The following is a 17,976-nucleotide window of genomic DNA, read 5'->3' as shown; positions in this document are numbered from 1 at the left end:
TCTTTACATAGCTTCAATGAGAATTTTAATGTCTCTCAAGATCAAAAGCTACAGAATTTCCAGCATCACTTCCAAGATCAATTATTGCATCAGAGATTTTGCTGGCACACAAGCCAGATCCTTCATCTGCACACTCAGAATTCAGAGGGAAAAATCCTTTTAATTTCATGGTCTTGTTTTATTTTTCTCAATACAATTGGAAAAATGACATTTTGGAGATTACATAAAAACATGGGAGCTGTTTGCAGTCAAGACAATCTGCTTATGCATTGCTCTCCTTTCTTTCTCCCTATCTTCTAGCTATCTATCTATAAATAAAAATGTAAATGTTCGTTTGTTCAAAATCTTAAATCTCCGAAAGTTCTTCACCGATTGCTTTGAAATTTTGACACAACGTTGCATTCGAATACGCACGTGTTTTTATATACCTACTATTACCTTGAGTGCTTTTTGATGCACCCTGTTGACCCAAATATGGGAGAAAGAAATCCTACTATTATATAGATGTCACACCTGTGACACAAACGTGCGCTTTCTCTTTTCTTTCTTTTCCATTTAACCAGACTGAGCCACAGCAACGCGTGGCCGGGTACAGCTAGTTTTCTATAAACATAGACGAATGCTTTTCCTGCAGTTCCTATGCGGGAAGTACATTACGGCATGCTACCCTCCAAATGTTGCCTCCGCATTTTCAAACCACATTGCGAGGATTTTTAAGTAGCCCCTTTCCCAGTTACGCTGGTGGTAAAGCAACCCTGGAAACAATAAAACGTACAGTAATTTATTTCAATTAGCAGAGAAAAACCGCTCGGACATTGAGCATATGAAAACTTCAACCTAAACACGCGCCACGCCGTGGGAAGCCACAAAAATTAACCAATCGCTGCTTCTGACTTCATAATCTCTGCACCCAACCCCTCCGTCCTCCAGGCACTACGTGGGCGAAGCCTGTTTTTACAGTGCTCTATTCTGGATAAGTCAGAGAACCTGGACTGTGGAGGGAAAGGCGTGGGACTTTTATTTCTTTTAAAAGGGAAACTTTGGGAAGAGAGAAAATCTCACCGGTTTTTTACGCTTGGCCCTGGGGGAAAGCGGCGTTCTTCTGAAGCAAAAGTGAGAGCTATGATACACTATACAACTTTGTTCAGATTTCAGGAGGGTCTTGAGAATTTTGTAACGTCTCTTTAGGTAGCATAGTTGCAAATGTAAAAGTAATAACAAATTAAACTATGTAATTTGCTTTTTGTAATCCAGGTTCCTCTGTCGCGTGGAGCGAGAATTGCACCCTCGTTTTGCAAAATGCTTTTCAGACTCCAGTACTCTCGCAAATTGGGGGTGGGTTTGGGTGTGTGTGTGTGTGTGTGCTGCGACTGCCCCGCAGGGAATACTTTGGAACCACTTTATTACTTTTTTTAAAAAAAAACTTGTTACCACCTTTAATTAAGCTGCTTCTAACGTGTCAGGTGAGATGCGCAGCTCTGGAAGACTGCTGCCTCCGACCCCTTTCCCCGTCGCATTGCCAAGCATTTATTTCCACGGAGAAGGCCGATCATCCTTTCTTCTCGGCTGCAGATGCACTAATTTAACACATTCAAGATACATTTAGAGATACCACGAAGTAACCCAGTGGGTGTCTTCGCCGTCTGGAATTATTTATAAAAATAAATGCAGGCGGGATATAAATAAACCAACGTGGCTGGCTGGCAAAATTCTGGGAGGGGAAGTCACAAATCTTAAGTTTGGCCAAGTCTGGATACTCCTGATGTAGACAGCGTTCCTCCCAGATCCACGCTCATTTTCCTGCCTTTCTTCCCTCCACTTTCAGGCTGTGCGTGATAAAAGCCCTGCTTCTGCAATTCTGCTCCAAAAGTTCCGATCTAAACGTTCGGGCAGCAACCCTTCTCGCGAGGACGCTCAAAAGTTCAAAAAAACCCAAACTTGGCCATTCTATAATAAAGGAATCCCCGCGGGGAAGGCGGCAGCTTTCTTCCCGGCCTCGGATGTGTGACGTAATTCCGGAGGTGGGCGGGGAGAAGAAAGCCGCCATTTTGTTTGTTTGGCTGCTTGATAAGGGGGGGAAACCGAGGTCTTCCCACCTGCTCGTAGCTAGGAAGGGACGGGGAAATTGGTAGCGCTTCTTTTTCCTTCGTCAGGTGAGCTTTGTGGAGAGGAAAAAAGGTAGGTGTGAAGTGGAGCGTCTTTGTGACCCATCTCCCGGGTTGGGAAGAAAGCATTAATGTTCCGGTTGGGGCAGGGGTAGGCAACCTCGGCTCTTTTATGACTCATGGACTTCAACTCCCAGAATTCCTGAGTCAGCATAGCTGACTCAGGAATTCTGGGAGTTGAAGTCCATGAGTCATAAAAGAGCCGAGGTTGCCTACCCCTGGGTTGGGGTAATGAGGAGGAGAGCAAATCGACGATAAAGTTGCTATAATTTCAAATTTTCTTTTCCTCCCCCGAGGTACTTGAATAGCAACAAAAGACGTTCTCTCCCCCCCCCCCAACGCGATACTTTTCCTGAGGTTAATTATTGCAGTTTTACGTTAAAAGAATAGCAAACGATATGACTTAAATTTAGCTCGTTAGATATACTGGTATGGTCCACATTGTATCTCAGCAGCGATCCCACGAGTAGAAATCCGTTTTTCCAGTCTTATCTGGAGATGACTAAATAAATATGGGACTGGGCGTGTGGAAGTTATGTACTACATCTCTGTGTGGAGGAGAGAGAGTCGAATTTTTGACTGCATAACAAATAATCAGCCTCGAATAATCACAGCCGAGTGAGTGTAATATCGAGATAGTATTGAGATAGATGCACCCCTCTTTTGTTTTGGCACTTCACTAATTGCCAATAAAATAGATCTACAAGAAACATCGTAATAGAAAGGTTAAAAAGGAGCATCGTTGCACTTAATGCTGCAGAAGCCACAGTATTAATATTGTTCGTTGCATTGTATTGTCAGGGATGCCTGTTGCCCCTCTTTCCCAGTTTAAGCCGAGCATGCTCTTTAACAAAAGGTAGTTGAGACATACAGTAGGAGCAAGACAACATTGATTTTTAGTGAGTTTGCACACTGCAGCAAACCTTAGTAGGATACAGTTCCTGTTGATTTAGCAGGTTCTGCAAACACAGCCATCATGGTTTATTCATAAACCATAGCTTTAACAATGTTTAAATGTCATCAGCCTCTTTCATGCCTATTACGGTAGATATGTACCTACCTATAGGCATGACTTCTGGTACTAGTGCCTGGTCCTGGACATTTTGGAAGTCTTAACCTGCTCATGAGAAGATAGCCTTGTAGAATTCTCTATAGAGATCTAAATAGTGATGGTAAATTGTAAAGTGTTAGTAATCCTGAAGGTTGTTTTTATTTAGGAGAGAGCAAGAACGCAATCAGCCTCTAAAATTGTTTGTCTGAGAGTAAACCTGAAATTTACATGTTTATTCAAAATTTAATACTCCTGGACTACTAAACTGATTACTCTTATGCACATTGAAAGCAATATGATCACACAGGGAGCTTACTCTCTTGCAATCCCTTCCTCTCCGATCTCTGCTCTTTGCAAAGGAAAGGGAGGGAAAAAAGCAAGTGATTTCTGTAAGTCTCTCCTTTGCCTGAACCTTTCCCCTTTGGTTTGGTTTGTCTTCTAATCACTGCCCGCTCTTCAGAATCCTTGAGTTCCCTGCTTAATATCTTATATGCATCAAAAGCAATGTGATCATGTCTGCAGTCCAGGGCTGGGAGCCATGGATTTATTTATTTATTTATTTATTTATTTATTTATTAATCATATTTATATCCTGCCCTTCTCCTAGTGGACTCAGGGCGGCTTACAGCCAGTTTAAAACGGAATAACAATACAATATACAAATTTAAAATGTGGTTAAAATAAAATATTAATATAGGCCTTTCTTTTTTAAAAATATTTAAAAACCAAATTTAAAATACCCCTTAGGCCAGTCCTGCCAGCTGAAATAACCATGTCTTGAGGGCACGGCGGAAGGAGGGGAGATCCGGAATCACCTGGATCTCTGGGGGTAGTTCGTTCCAGAGGGTGGGGGCTCCGACAGAGAAGGCTCTCCCCCTGGGGGTCGCCAACCGACACTGTCTGGTTGACAGCACCCTGAGGAGACCCTCTCTGTGGATGTGCCATATGTACAGCTTACTATACCCTTTCTCATTGCCAGTGTGATCATATTGCTTTCAATGTGTAGAAGAGCAAACAAAAATTTACTCTCTTGAAATTTTTTCCTCAAGTTTTTCTAATCCACAGGGGATATGGGAGAAAGGTCAGCCAAAGAGAGATTGCCCTCATGAATGGTTGTTTTCCCCCTCCCCCATGCTACAACTTGCAGAGTGAAGAGATTGTAGAGAAAGGGATTTGAAGGGATTAAGTTTCCAGCCCCAGTCTGCCCTAGCAATCATTTCAAGACAATCTAACCTAAAATATTCTGGATATTTATTTATTTTCTTTGTCTTGATAAGTAGCATATTGGGTTCATGTAATGAGGAATGGGAGGGAATACAACAAATGGGCAGAAATTCTCTTGAATTTAAATAAATGGTTCTGTTTTTACAGACTTAAATATTTTTTGTAAACTGCTCTTTTTATAGTAACTCTGAAGTAAGTCTCACTTTGTAATGAGGTTTATTTCCACTAAATTGAAATTAGAATATAACCTTACCTTCATTTGCCATATTAAAGTAAAATCAACTCCTATTGAAATAATAGGAGTCCTTTTTGACTTAATATTTAAGGTTGTGCTTTTAATTTGTTTTAAATAAACGAGCATGTAACACTTTTATCTTGATAGATTTTCTTTTAAAAGATGAAGCACTCAAAACAAGCTGCTTATTCTGAAGAGGATGATAAAGGAAAAGAAAAGACTACAAATAGCCGAAAGCATAGGAAGAAGTCTCAGAGTAGTGAAAGAAATTACAGATGCTATAAATCACTTAAAACTGCAGACAGGTACTTAAATATATTTTTCTAATTATAAATATAGTATAGGATAATTATATAAATAATTAAATAAGGTTTAAAGAGGTGAGAGCTGCTTTTATCTGTTTGGTCTTCTGGAAGGGTATTAAAACTTGACTTTTCCAGTTGGCTTGGGTGTTCCTCACCACTGGAAGTGGTTGATGGGATACAAAAATCTCATCCCTGTGCCATCCATTTCCTTAGTTCTAGATTTTATATAATTTTTTTAAAAAATAATTGTTTTTATATTTATCTTTTTACTGTTTGTAAGTTGCCTTATCAGGGACATGGTCGTCATATAAATTTAATAAATAAGAAACTATGTTACTTTAGTACATTTATGTAACTGTTTTTATTTGATTTGATTTGATTATATATATATATTGCTCTTATGTTTTTTAAAGTAGTTTAATTAGTATTATAAATGATGTCTGTGTTCCTTTGTTTTTATTTAGTGAGACAAAGATAAGAGTTCCTTTTATAGTAATATTGTTCACTGAAGTTCTAGAAGGTAAAAATAATTTGCTATAGTAAGGAAAGGAACCAACAATTTCTTTGATGACTTTGGATACATTTATGCAAAGTTTTTGCGAGCTAAGCTTGCAAAGTGCATGTTCATGTCTAATATTAATTGGATGCTTTGTCCAAGAGAAGGATTATATTGATGGTACTTAATATAATTTTCATGTAATCATTATAATACTGATTTTCTCTTTTTAAATGTCTACTTTTATATTTGTATTCTTTTCTACTGACTATTGTATGTCACTCAAAGTTACTTCTTGTGAGATGGGCAGCTCTATACATTTGATTAATAAATAAAATTTAAAATTATCTGAAGTTGAGATATTTACACTGTGTGTTTTTAAACTTATTTATTTGCTGAACTATCTCTTTATGGAAAGTGATAACATTGAATTTCCTGGAGAATAATTTCAGTGTAATTCTTTATTTTATTGCTGTTTTTATTGGATATGCGAGTCCTATCTCTTGAACCCTGCCTTATCTATTGAACTCTCATCTATTTTCTTTTCAAGAGTCTAATTAGGCCCTTGTTAGTGGCCAGCTCTTGACTGTTGTTCATCTCTACCATACCTATGGAGGCATAAAAACAATTCATGTACAAACTGCATAGTCTAAATTGATTGCTGCTAGTCAGCAAGGATATATGAGGAGCTGGTGTCCTTGAGAATGATCCTGATTATTTTCACTCAGCAGTTCATAACTTACCCTCCCCATAGAACTAAAGCAAAGGGGCTTTTTTAGCATCTGTGATGTTCATTAAAAGCTAACTATTATGCAGATCAGTCTAAGGCTCATTTTAATCCAACATTTTCATTCTCAGTATAAACCCAAATGTCCCTGTTGTTCTTACAAACAGAAGAGGGATATATACTCCCTTCCTACCATTGTTCCCTTATACCTTATATATGGGAACATCCCAAATCTGGAAGTAGACTGAATCTTCAAGATTATTAACCCTAGGCATGTTCTCTGTGAATTTATTCAATATTCTTTTAAAAACTTCCAGTGACTATTGTTATGTGATAATGAATTATGCAGATATGCAGACTGATTGTAAGCTATGTGAAAAAGTGCTTCCTTTTATTTGTTTGCTTATCCTTCAAGTGAACATCATTGGATATCCCCTAATCCTAACATCCCCTAATCCTAGCTATGCAACTGTCTTTCAGCTGCTTAGTGCAGCAAGGCTGAAGCACTTTGGGGAGATGCTGTGAAATTGACAGTTGAGGATGTTTGGCTGTTATGTGGATAGTTATGTTAGCTGCTTCCCAAGACCTGGGAAAGGGAGTGGGTAAGTGTGAGAAGGTAAAAGTGATGGTGGAGAGAGGGTGATTGTAGTTGGGCTTTAGAGAGTAGTGAGTTTGTTACTGCTGCATAGCCTGTGCTACTTCACACTGTCTTTGGATTAGTAGTGGAATCTCCAAAAATGACAGCTTTGAAGACTTTACCTGCTCATATATAGTTCAGGCCACCCTAGCAAGCATGAACCTGATCCAAATCATTAAAGGATGTAATATACAGAAATAATCAGGTGTTAGATCTAGTTTTTATCTCAGGGTAATTATAACATGATCTGAAGGCTCTATCAGTCCTGTGTCATGGTCAGACTGATTGTTTTGGGGTTGCTGGTGCTGTCTTACCCACCCACCATCAGAAAGAGGTTGGACCTATTGAAAATTACTAGGCAAGAAAGGGATCTTGAGTTAGAATCTGACTGGGCAGTCTGGTGACATTTGCTGAAGCATGGCCTTGTCCTGTTGTTTGGGAATGCTTAATCCTATGACAGCTGAGGAAGAGAACATGGCTTTTGGGACCTAGTTGCCTGTTAAATCTAGTTCCCTTCTGGTTGGATACATGAATGGTGAATTCATCCTTGAATGAGAGGATGCTTTTGCCTAACTTGATGATAGTGTATACTACCTGAAAAAACTGGACACTATAGTGGCAGACAATTGTAGCCCAGTCTTCATTCTTCCTATCTAGGAAAGTTGTTGAAAAGGTGATCAAGTTGCAACTTTAAAAGATACTGACATTATCAGATTATCTGGGCCTGCTTCAGTCAGGTTTCAGGCCCAGGCAAAGTAGAGAGACAACATTTGTTATACTTGTTAGTAACCCCTGTCAGTGCCAGGATGTCCTGATTCTTCTTGACATCTTTCAATATTTTCACAGTATCTTTCTGGATTAACTATGAGGATTGAAAGTGGGAGACATGAAGTTGCAGTGCTTCTTCTCCTTTCTCCAATATCAGTTGATATTGATGAGGGGAAGAATAAGTTGAAGACTGCTTTATGAGATACCACAGGCTCAGTGCCTAGTCCTTCCAATGCCTTACATGATGCCTCTGAGTGTGATCATCGATTAGGTACAGGTAGTCTTCGACTTAAAGCAGTTCATTTAGTGACTGTTCAAAGTTAAAATGGCACTGAACAAGTAACTTATGACCATTTTTCACACATATGACCATTGCAGCATCCCCGTGATCATATGATCAAAATTCAGGTGCTTGGCAACTCATATTTATGATGGTTGCAGTGTCCTGTTAAATTCCCTCCATTAATGGCTTTTATCTGTATGCTAATTATTGTTGGTAATTTAGTATTCTTCTTTAGAAATTATTTGACCCAAAAAGAGTTTGAAGCGCTGACTTCCTTACCCAATAGATACACCCACAGTGATGTTTGGTCTTCAAAGATAGTGGTCACTGTATTCTTCTCTTGCAAAATTCTTCTGCATCTCTTTGTTCACTCTGGTTGTGAGCTCCCAATTGCCACTGTTCTTTCCTAAAAATCCTATTTTCAGTTGAATTGTTGGCTAAAAAAGTGACTCCATTGCTTAATTACTTGTTTTAATTTGTCATCAGTTTATAAAAAACATATTTTATTGTAAAAAAAACCCTACAATTTAAATGAAATTACATAGGATTTTGTTGACACAGGGTTGTGGAAGGAACACGTCCTCAGGATGAAGGAGAGTACTGAGAGGGCCACTTGGGAAAGAAACTTTGCACATTAAAGCTTCCTAAGTCGAGAGGAAGAAGAGGGAAGTAGGGAAGAAAGAGAAGGAAGGGAGAAAGGAGAGGAGAGAGAAAAGAGTAAAGGAGGGGAGAAGGAAGTAGGAAAGTTGGAGGAGAGAGTGGTGAAAGAGAAGAGGAGAGGAGAGGAAGAAGAGGGAAGTAGGGAAGAAAGAGAAGGAAGGGAGAAAGAAGGTAGAGAAGAAGGAGTGGGGATGCAGTAAAAGGGGAAATGGGCGAGCAACACCAAAAGTCATGTGCATGTATTTATTTCATTAAAAGTATATTATATATAAGAATGTAAAAAGGATGTATGTTAATATCTGATAAATATCACAGTATATGTATAGGGGAGAGTTTGGAAAAATAAAAAATAAATTAAAAATAAAAAAATAAAAAATAAAGCTTCCTAAGTCATGACTGTATTTTTCTGAAGCGCTGGGCAATCTCCCTTCCTTAGCATTTGTGTTTGCTGAATTCAGAGATGTTCTTATCCTGCCCTGTGTATGGGTTTGTTGTTTTAGAATATCCTCAGATGAGATGAAGTATCTAAATCAAAGGTCCCCAACTTTTTGGGCACCAGGGACCAGTTCTGTGGAGAGAGGTTTTTCCATGGACCTGGAGGGTGTATGGTTTTGTGTGCTGCCTGCATCCCACAGATGGGGTTTTGCTTGTTTGTGTGGGCCGGTTGCTGGCATGCTGCGGCCCAGTACTGGTCCACAAACTGGGGGTTGGGGATCTAAATAGTTCTTGTGTTGCTCAGCATAAGCAATCCACACACTCAGGTGGGATAGTTCATTGATTATGATTTTTTTATAATGATAGTAATTATAAAGTTTCAATTATGTCTGCTTGCTGTTTTTACTAATGCCCTGAATTTTGAGTTGCTATAATAACAACTTTCATATGGTTACTCTCTACTTAAAGAGCTTAACACACTCATTTCTATAATAGAGTAAACAGTATATTTTCCATCTGAACTCTAAATAAAAAGGAATTCTAATAAAATATTGTGCATTTTTGGAAGCTTATTAGAATATAGAAAATATTACTGGTGTGCAGAACATTTAAAATCCAAACCATCTCAAACTCAAAACAGTTCATCTAGATTGAAATACTGTATTTGTTTTGAGTTTGAAACAGATGTTTCACATTCGAAACAGGATCTTCTGATTCTTTCAGAAATATTTTAAGCTTGAATGCACAAACATGGAGTAGCTGTTTCGAACATGAAACAAACATTTTGAATTTGAAAAAGGTCATGATGGAAATATTTTGCACACATTTATTAAATATATTTGTTTTTAATTACTTTTTGGAAATGGGGAAATAATGTAAATATATTTTCAGTAACTACTTGGATGATAGATCCACACATGAGAGAGACCATCATGACCGAAGATATGTTGAGGAATATCGAAATGACTTCTGTGACATAGATGACCATGAGCATTGTCACAGACATTATGAAAAGAGCCATTGCCATCATTATAGTAAATCATCTGGTCAAAGTGGGAAAAAGAATCATAAACGAAAGCATAAGAAACACGATCCCAGCTACAGCTCACATCCGGTATGTATGGTTTAAAAAAGAATAATAAATATATTATTGTTTTTAGTCTACTTCAAGGATATAAATGTTTGAAGATTTGATATGAAGTCTGCATTTTATTTTTATTATTTCTGTATGATGGTGTATGTATGCATGTGGATTGTACTATAGTGAATGGTATTAACTGTATGAGTTTTCATTTGGCTTAATTTGTCCAAAACTTTAGAAAACTCAAATTACTTTGTTGCCTTTTGTCTCGCAGCTCAAAAAATAAAAATAGCTGATTTACCTTTACTTGAATTAGCCTTACAGCACGGTGAAGCAACCTTGTCTAGCGTGTTCCTTATTCTTCAAAATGGTTCTGTTTCAGTGGAATTAGTTCATTAATATGATGTCTGTAATGAATTCATCATGTTTCTGTGAAATAGTTTCAAGCAAATATTAAGTATTGAATGATTTTATTATTATCAGAGAATGAATCATTTTAATAGTTAGCAAGATCTAAATATTTTACGAATAATAAAAGTACTTTTATTGTATACATTCAAATTTAAAAATGTTGAGATGCAAGACTTCGTTCTTGCAGATGTATATCACCAGAATATTAGACAGAATTCTACAAATTTTATTAATATTTTTCTCTTTAGCTGGTCCAATTATGGAAAATAAATAATTGCATGAATAACCTGTTGATAAATATTAATCAAATTACATTTTTTAAAAAAAATTGAGATCAGACCTGTTTTATAAAGATAAAAATGACAAAAATTGTTTTTGACTAGCAGAAGTACTTTAGATTATAGTCTTAGTTTCAATCTTCTGTTAATGTAAAATTTAAGAGACAAAATTGTGTTGTGTTTCTGTTGTCTTACAACTTTAAGTATTTATCTGAAAATCTGTTCCTTGCCATGTTTTTCTTCTGTAACATAAACTGTGCCCTGTGAATTTCTGGGGACTGAATTTGAAATTGTTCCTGCCAACTGTTCGTGGCCTGGTGTGTAACTGAATGCCTGAATATCCCGCTGAATGAATTGCGTAATCTACCCTGAATTCACTCTGATATATTGATTGGCTGGACGATCTTGGTGCCGTTTCCAGAAGAGCCACCGAAGGAAAAGATCCAGGAGTGTAGAGGATGAGGAGGAGGGTCACCTGATCTGTCAAAGTGGAGACGTACTAAGAGCAAGATGTATAGAATATTTTTCAACACTTTTTAAAAAAATGTCAGCAAAACATCTGTTTAGTATAGTATGTTAGATGAAAAGTGGGGGCGGGGCTAAGAAAGCTTCATTGCTCTCTTTTATCTTTTGTTTTGTCTTTGTATTCTATTTCTTTTCTTTTTCTGTACTCTTAAATATTGGTGTTTAGACAACCACAGCAGTAAATAAAGCTTAAAGTTAGATTGATAGCTAGATAACTATTTTGTGACACCTTTCCAATAAAAGTAACACATTCCGAAGCAGACAGTAAATGTTATAATGATAGACTTAATAGTGTTCAGCTTTATTCAGCTAATTCAATAACAGTTGGAATTTGTTTCTTTTTTTTTTTAGATGAGGTTATTGCTACTTTAGGGGAAGGCGCTTTTGGGAAAGTCGTAGAATGCATTGATCATGACATGTATGTATTCTGTTTTCTCAAAAGTATTACCAAATGAAATGTGTTTATATGACGGTAGAAATCCTTCTGCACATGTTATTAATTTAAGCAAATCAAACTTCAGATAAATAGTTCAAAAATAATTATTAGCCAATTATAATTATTTTTTTCTGCATCTTCTGCACTCAAGGTGTAAACCTAGCATGATAACAAAAGTTTTGCAGTCCAAACCCTAGCTCAGAAAAGTCTTAACAATGCAACATGCCAACTCCAAGCTACATTAAACTCATTCTCTTTACTATTATCTTGACAAATGCAACCAAGAATACTAGGCTATAATAACAAAGTAAACTTAAAAAAAACCATAATGAGGCAAACATGACAAGAGGTCAGGTATTTGTTAAGGGGCCTTAACAAATACCTTGCAGTCTAGGCTATGGGACTATGAGGTTCTAGCCTATTGTCAGACAATCCTTTCTTGCAGCTGGCTGCTTGGAGAAGTAAGGGCATTGGAAAGAGAATGCCACTGCCCCACCCACTGTTTCTTTCTGGTGTGCTTGCTCTGTAGCCTCCATGATATTGCTCTTGAAGCAGTGAAGTCCTCCGTAGAAAAAAGACATATTCTTCTCATGAAAACTGGAGTTTTTGTTGAATTCAACTTTAAATGTTGCGCTTTGTATTTTCAAGCTTAGGAATTTGTTATTTTTTATTTGCTATTATTAAATGTATATGCCGCCAAACTCATCTTCATTGAATCCTTTTACTGATTGTTTTAATAGGATATTGGATTATATGTTTATCGTTTTGGTGATTGTAAGGAAGGTGTTTATTCTGTTGTGTTAAGATTTCTATTTACTACTAGTATTTCATATTTTGCTTTTATTGTTTTGAATTGATTGTTAGGATCATTGAAGGGCATGTTAAAAATAATAACTTCTACTAAGTTGCCACTTTGTTTCCTGGCATATCCTTCTATTTTTGAAGAGAAAATTGCTGGATAGGGAAGAGAAAATATGATATGGTCTCATGGTTGCAAGATATGGAAGACAGTGTTAACTTATTTTTCCTTTGCCTGAAGCTGCATAAAATACTGCTCAGATGCTTTAGGAGACTCTGGTTCATCATGGGAAATAATGCCGACAATTACAAAATTGGTAAAAAAAAAAATAAATCCTCGTCAACTCTTGACTCCGGGGGTCTTGTCTTTATCAGTATGTAATCATTCTTATATTATTCTGGTAGGGTTTGATGGTGATATGTACAATATGACCAGATTGTAATACCAGAAAAGGTTTCAAATATTATTTACATATAAAAAAAGAATGTTCTAAAGTTATACTTTCATTAACTGTTGCATATCATTTTAATATTTCTGAATCAGGACATGTAATCCCATCTATCAGTATCAAGTATCAGTTAATAAAGATTACAGCTGATTTTTTTCTTATATGCTTGAAAAAGGCTGAAGTTAAATTGCAGTATTTTATTTTATTTCTCAGGAGAGAGATGCATGTAGCTATAAAAATTGTAAAAAGTGTTGGTAGATATCGAGAAGCAGCTCATTCAGAAATACAAGTATTGGAGCATTTAAATACCCTGGATCCTAGTAGTACATTGTAAGTATAAACTAAACATTAATACTATGTTTTAAAAAATAAATAATTTACTGTTTTATTAATGTCTTGTTTGGATGATGTTTTTATTTCCTAGTCGTTGTGTCCAGATGTTGGAATGGTTTGAACATCATGGTCATGTCTGCATTGTATTTGAACTGCTGGGACTCAGTACTTACGATTTTATTAAAGAAAATAGTTTTTTGCCATTTTCTATTGAACTGATTAGGAAGATGGCTTTTCAGATTTGTCAATCCATAAACTGTAAGTATATTTAATAATTAAAGAATTATTTATATCTATAATACTATACAGGAATTTAAGTATTGAGTGATTACTTCTTTTTCTTTTTCCAGTCTTGCATCACAATAAGTTGACTCATACAGATCTAAAACCTGAAAATATTTTATTTGTAGAGTCTGATTATGTAGTAAAGTACAATTCTAAAATGGTAAGTGCTAAAACATTTCTTGCTAGGTTGTTCCTATGCATTTTTTATTCTGTACAATGTATTCAGCTGCCATAATATTTTTTTTAGTATGAGATTTCTGTGTAAAATATTTAGTAAGGCCACAGTTAGTAAAATCATTGCACGAAGCACTTGACTTCTTTAAGAAAGTTTATTACTTGGATCACAATATATTCCAATTATAAGAGATTCAAGAAATACAACTAAAATAATGTGTTGGTTTTTTTTAACTTTGTTACAGAGGCGAGATGAACGCACCCTGAAAAACACAGATATTAAAGTTGTAGACTTTGGTAGTGCAACATATGATAATGAACATCATAGCACTTTAGTCTCTACACGTCATTATAGAGCACCTGAAGTTATACTTGGTTAGTAAAACTTTTCAAAGCTAATTTATTAGTTTAATGTTCTATAAATAATTGTAAGAATCTTTTCCATACATAACTTTATAATATGCATGGTGTTACTATTCCTCCCTACCTTTTCCTATTTTTATAAGTAATGGGGGAAAGACTGATGGTTTAAGAAGTCAGGTAAGTATTATTAATTCATGATTTTCAACCTGAGTATCATGAAATAATCAGAATGTTGTGAATTGTGTTACAGCACTTGGTTGGTCACAGCCCTGTGATGTCTGGAGTATAGGCTGCATTTTGATTGAATATTATCTTGGCTTCACTGTCTTCCAGGTATGCATATAACTTTTTACTTATAATTCTAGAGTTAAATGGAACATTGAATCTACTTGGCTTTGTTAACCCTTTAATGTGAAATCTTATGGAATGTGGGTAAGATTATTTATCAGAACTTTATATCTACACAAGATGGGTGGCATATACATTTAATAAATCAATCAATTAGTGACAAGAATTGCTTACTTTAATACAGTATGGCTGAATTACTCGAGCCTTACCTAAGTGCTTCAGTAGTATGGTTACTATTCTGGAAGTGACCAATTTCTGAGTACTTCTGGCATGGTCAGAAGACTCTTAGAACATTTACAATGAGTTCAGAACAATCTGTTACTAAAACCAAACAATCATTCTGCATTCAGAACTGTTCCAATGTAAAATGTTATGCACAGCACTAAAAAAGAGTGCACATTGAATAAAGGTAATAATTACTTAACAACCACATTTGGTAACCACAGCTTTATCGGTAAGTAATGTGATTATTAAGTGAGTCTTCATGCAGTTTTACTCCAGTCTTCTTCATTGTCGCCTCTTTTTGGAAGTGGACTGTGAAGTATGCAAATGGTGGTCGCTGCGATGGTCTGAAACACTCGAAATTCGATAACGTAAACATGGGAATTATGTCAGAGCCATTGTGCCTTTAAATGATCACTAAACAGGGTAATTATTCAGCAAAGACTACTTGTAAAATGTACAGTTGACGAACTCTTCATTCCAGGTTTTTGCATAGTTCCAAATTCCAGAACCCTGGAGACTATAAACAGTTGTCCTTTTTCTGTGAAAACATGCTGATATGGGCAAAGGGTATTCTGATTGTTAATACTTACATTTTAGTATACTCTTAATTTCTTTGGGCTGCTTTTGTTTTTTTTTGCAGACACATGACAGTAAAGAACACCTGGCAATGATGGAGAGAATACTTGGGCCTTTACCAGTGCACATGATTAGAAAATCACGGTATGCTAGTTTAAATTGTGAACGTGTTTTTTACAAAAAAATTCAAAGAAAACTTTTTTTGGTGGGGGGGGGAATAAAAATATGTCATGCTGGTAATATTTGCATAGGAGTTTATTTGCATCAAACCAGACAAAAGAATCAGGGTTTATGATCCTATGCAAATATTACCAGCATGACATACTTTTATCTATTGTTAGAAATATCCTTGGGCAGATGAAAGTTTCCTTTCCTTTCCTTTCCAATGTTAAGACTACATGGTTAGAAAAGAATAACTCGAACTGCTGCCAACATTACCCCCTCCCCCCCCAGCAAGATAGGTGGCAAATAAATTTAACAAATAAATAAAATGATTTTGGGAGTTTTTATTTCTGTGTATTTAAAATACACAGCAATGGTTCTGGGTGCTGGGTGCCAAAATAAATAACTGTAAATTAAAGTGCACTGTAGGGGTAGCATCAGTGACAGTTTTTTTTAATGGAGAAATTAATGATAGTTGAAAAAGTAGCTGAAGTCTATGTGCAACCTAAAAACAAGCATCAAGAAGAAAGATGAAGGAAAGGATCCCTAAAGGAGCTTGAGAAAAGGAAGAGTGCATGAGAGCTTAAGGAAGAAAATTTAAGTTTTTGAAATATTTTGAGTTTGAAAAGAGGTGAGTTTGGAACGCATTATTCAAAGCTCAGATTGCATTGCTTGAAAAACTTGAGTATCGACAAAATAATGCATTTCAAATTTTAATAGATTTGAATGACTCTGTAAGCACATAGGAGTAGCCGCTCATCTTTTACTGCCTTATACGCAAGGCTGAAGTTAAAACAGATGTTTATTGTATACTTTGGGTATAAGTTTCAACTGAATTTAATGTAATATCATTTTACATAGGATTGTATTAAGGATATTATAAACACTCAAAGAGAATGAAGCATTTATGAATTTACTTATGAATGAATAAATTATATTTGTAAACTGCTCAGTCATACTGATAGCCCAAAAATGGAGATTGGCAAGTTACAGATAGCCTTTTTGTATATAGGAAATGTTACTTTCATCATAACCAACTGGACTGGGATGAACATAGCTCTGCAGGCCGTTATGTTAGGAGACGATGCAAACCACTAAAGGTAAGGGGGGGGGGGAATTCTTTCTCCATTTAATTCTGAAGTTCTAAGAGTATTTTTTAAAGTCAGCTTTTCTCTCTTTTCCCTAGGAATTTATGCATTGTCATGATAAAGACCATGAGAATCTTTTTGATCTCATCTGCAGGATGTTAGAATATGATCCAGCCAACAGAATAACTTTAGATGAAGCCTTGGAGCATCACTTCTTTGATTCCCTAAAAGATAGATAGCTTTTCCTGTCTTCCTTTAAGGAGATGATAAGGACAAGGTCTGTCAACATCTGTTGTGAGATGTTGTAAATAATAAATTAATTTGTACAGTTGTTTCTGTAAATATAACCGTTATGTGTCTATACTGATGCTCCTGTATTATTTGGTTGAACAGTTACAGCTGATCATGGATGTTGTCATGTAAACATTAAAGAAACGTTTTTACAAGTGATTGTACTTTTTGGTGTTAAAGAAGAAGGCAATAATGGACTTGGGAACTGTTAAACAATGGTGACATTAGGAGCAAGAGTTTTCAGAGGACAGTCAATATTTCAAGAAGATAATTCACTTTTAACAGGATAATTGAAAATTATCCTGCTTCTCCAAATTTTTACATTGAGGCTTATATTTTAAAATATTACAATATTTTATATGATTCTTAGATTAATTATCTGCTATATTGCAAAAAGCATTTCAATTATCTTAATGATTATGTTGGGATTAACATTTAAAAATATTTTTGTTGGGTAGATTGGTGTGGGCATATAGTGGGGATACAGAGGAGGATATAGATAAAACATAACCACTTTCTGATATCAAAGTGAGATGTAATTGTTTCTAATCTGCAATTTATATCTGGAAGTAAAATAAATTTTAGTAATCCTAATACAGTTTAGATTAGTTTATGCCCATATGAATGAAATCCTATGACATAGAAAAAGCATTAATTGTTAGAATACTATTAAGTTGGTCTCAACACTTAGTGATGATTTATTGTGGATCAACATTCACTATCTCAGCCTGCCTTCAATTATAATCTACAACTCATTCAAGGGCATTGTAATAATCTTTGTCATCCAGTCCATATACCTACCTATTTGCTTACCCTTCCATTACTAACCTGAATCTTGCCAAACATGTTTGCATGCGAAAGTATGTAAATTTTTGCTTGTTGATCATTCTTTTGAGTCGGTCTTTTTTGTTCCATGTTGATGGATTGGTTCTCATTGGAATCCTTGGTATTCTCAGTCACCATATTCAAATCTACGATTCAAAGGTAGCTTTACATTTTTCACTCTTTCTGTTTCCACTTTCCCCTGACACATGACCTTGACATAGTGCAGTGGCTTAGTACCTTCAGTGACCCTGAAAAGGACACTGACAGAGCTATAAGTTCCTGCTAATGGTGAAAGAATAAAGTTGATGTTATAGGCAATATATAACAGGGAGAAGGGAGGCA

The 17,976-nt window shown here is 35.9% G+C and overlaps 1 protein-coding gene across 1 annotated transcript; it reads left to right on the top strand.

Annotated features, from left to right (window-relative positions):
* Positions 1-4,837: 4,837 nt before the first annotated feature.
* CLK4 (CDC like kinase 4) lies at positions 4,838-17,226 on the top strand. The gene is made up of 12 exons (XM_015825620.1): positions 4,838-4,980; positions 9,878-10,100; positions 11,178-11,268; positions 11,633-11,699; positions 13,178-13,294; positions 13,389-13,555; positions 13,648-13,742; positions 14,002-14,131; positions 14,370-14,452; positions 15,333-15,412; positions 16,443-16,530; positions 16,617-17,226. The coding sequence occupies exons 1-12, from the start codon at positions 4,838-4,840 to the stop codon at positions 16,755-16,757; spliced, it is 1,425 nt and encodes a 474-aa protein (XP_015681106.1). The 3' UTR covers positions 16,758-17,226.
* The last annotated feature ends 750 nt before the right edge of the window (positions 17,227-17,976 follow it).

This window comes from Protobothrops mucrosquamatus, unplaced genomic scaffold, assembly GCF_001527695.2.
Source record: "Protobothrops mucrosquamatus isolate PMUCROS unplaced genomic scaffold, P.Mucros_1.0 scaffold2725, whole genome shotgun sequence".
NCBI lineage: Eukaryota > Metazoa > Chordata > Lepidosauria > Squamata > Viperidae > Protobothrops > Protobothrops mucrosquamatus.
Note: the sequence above shows the minus strand (reverse complement) of the source record. Positions and strands in the feature narration are given on the sequence as shown.

Bases quoted from the DNA above. Each gene is read 5' to 3' on its own strand.
- CLK4 (XM_015825620.1), top strand. From the start codon at position 4,838: ATGAAGCACTCAAAACAAGCTGCTTATTCTGAAGAGGATGATAAAGGA. The intron at 11,269-11,632 runs GTATAGAATATT...TTTTTTTTTTAG, and splicing joins AGACGTACTAAGAGCAAGAT to ATGAGGTTATTGCTACTTTA. The intron at 13,556-13,647 runs GTAAGTATATTT...TTCTTTTTCCAG, and splicing joins GATTTGTCAATCCATAAACT to TCTTGCATCACAATAAGTTG.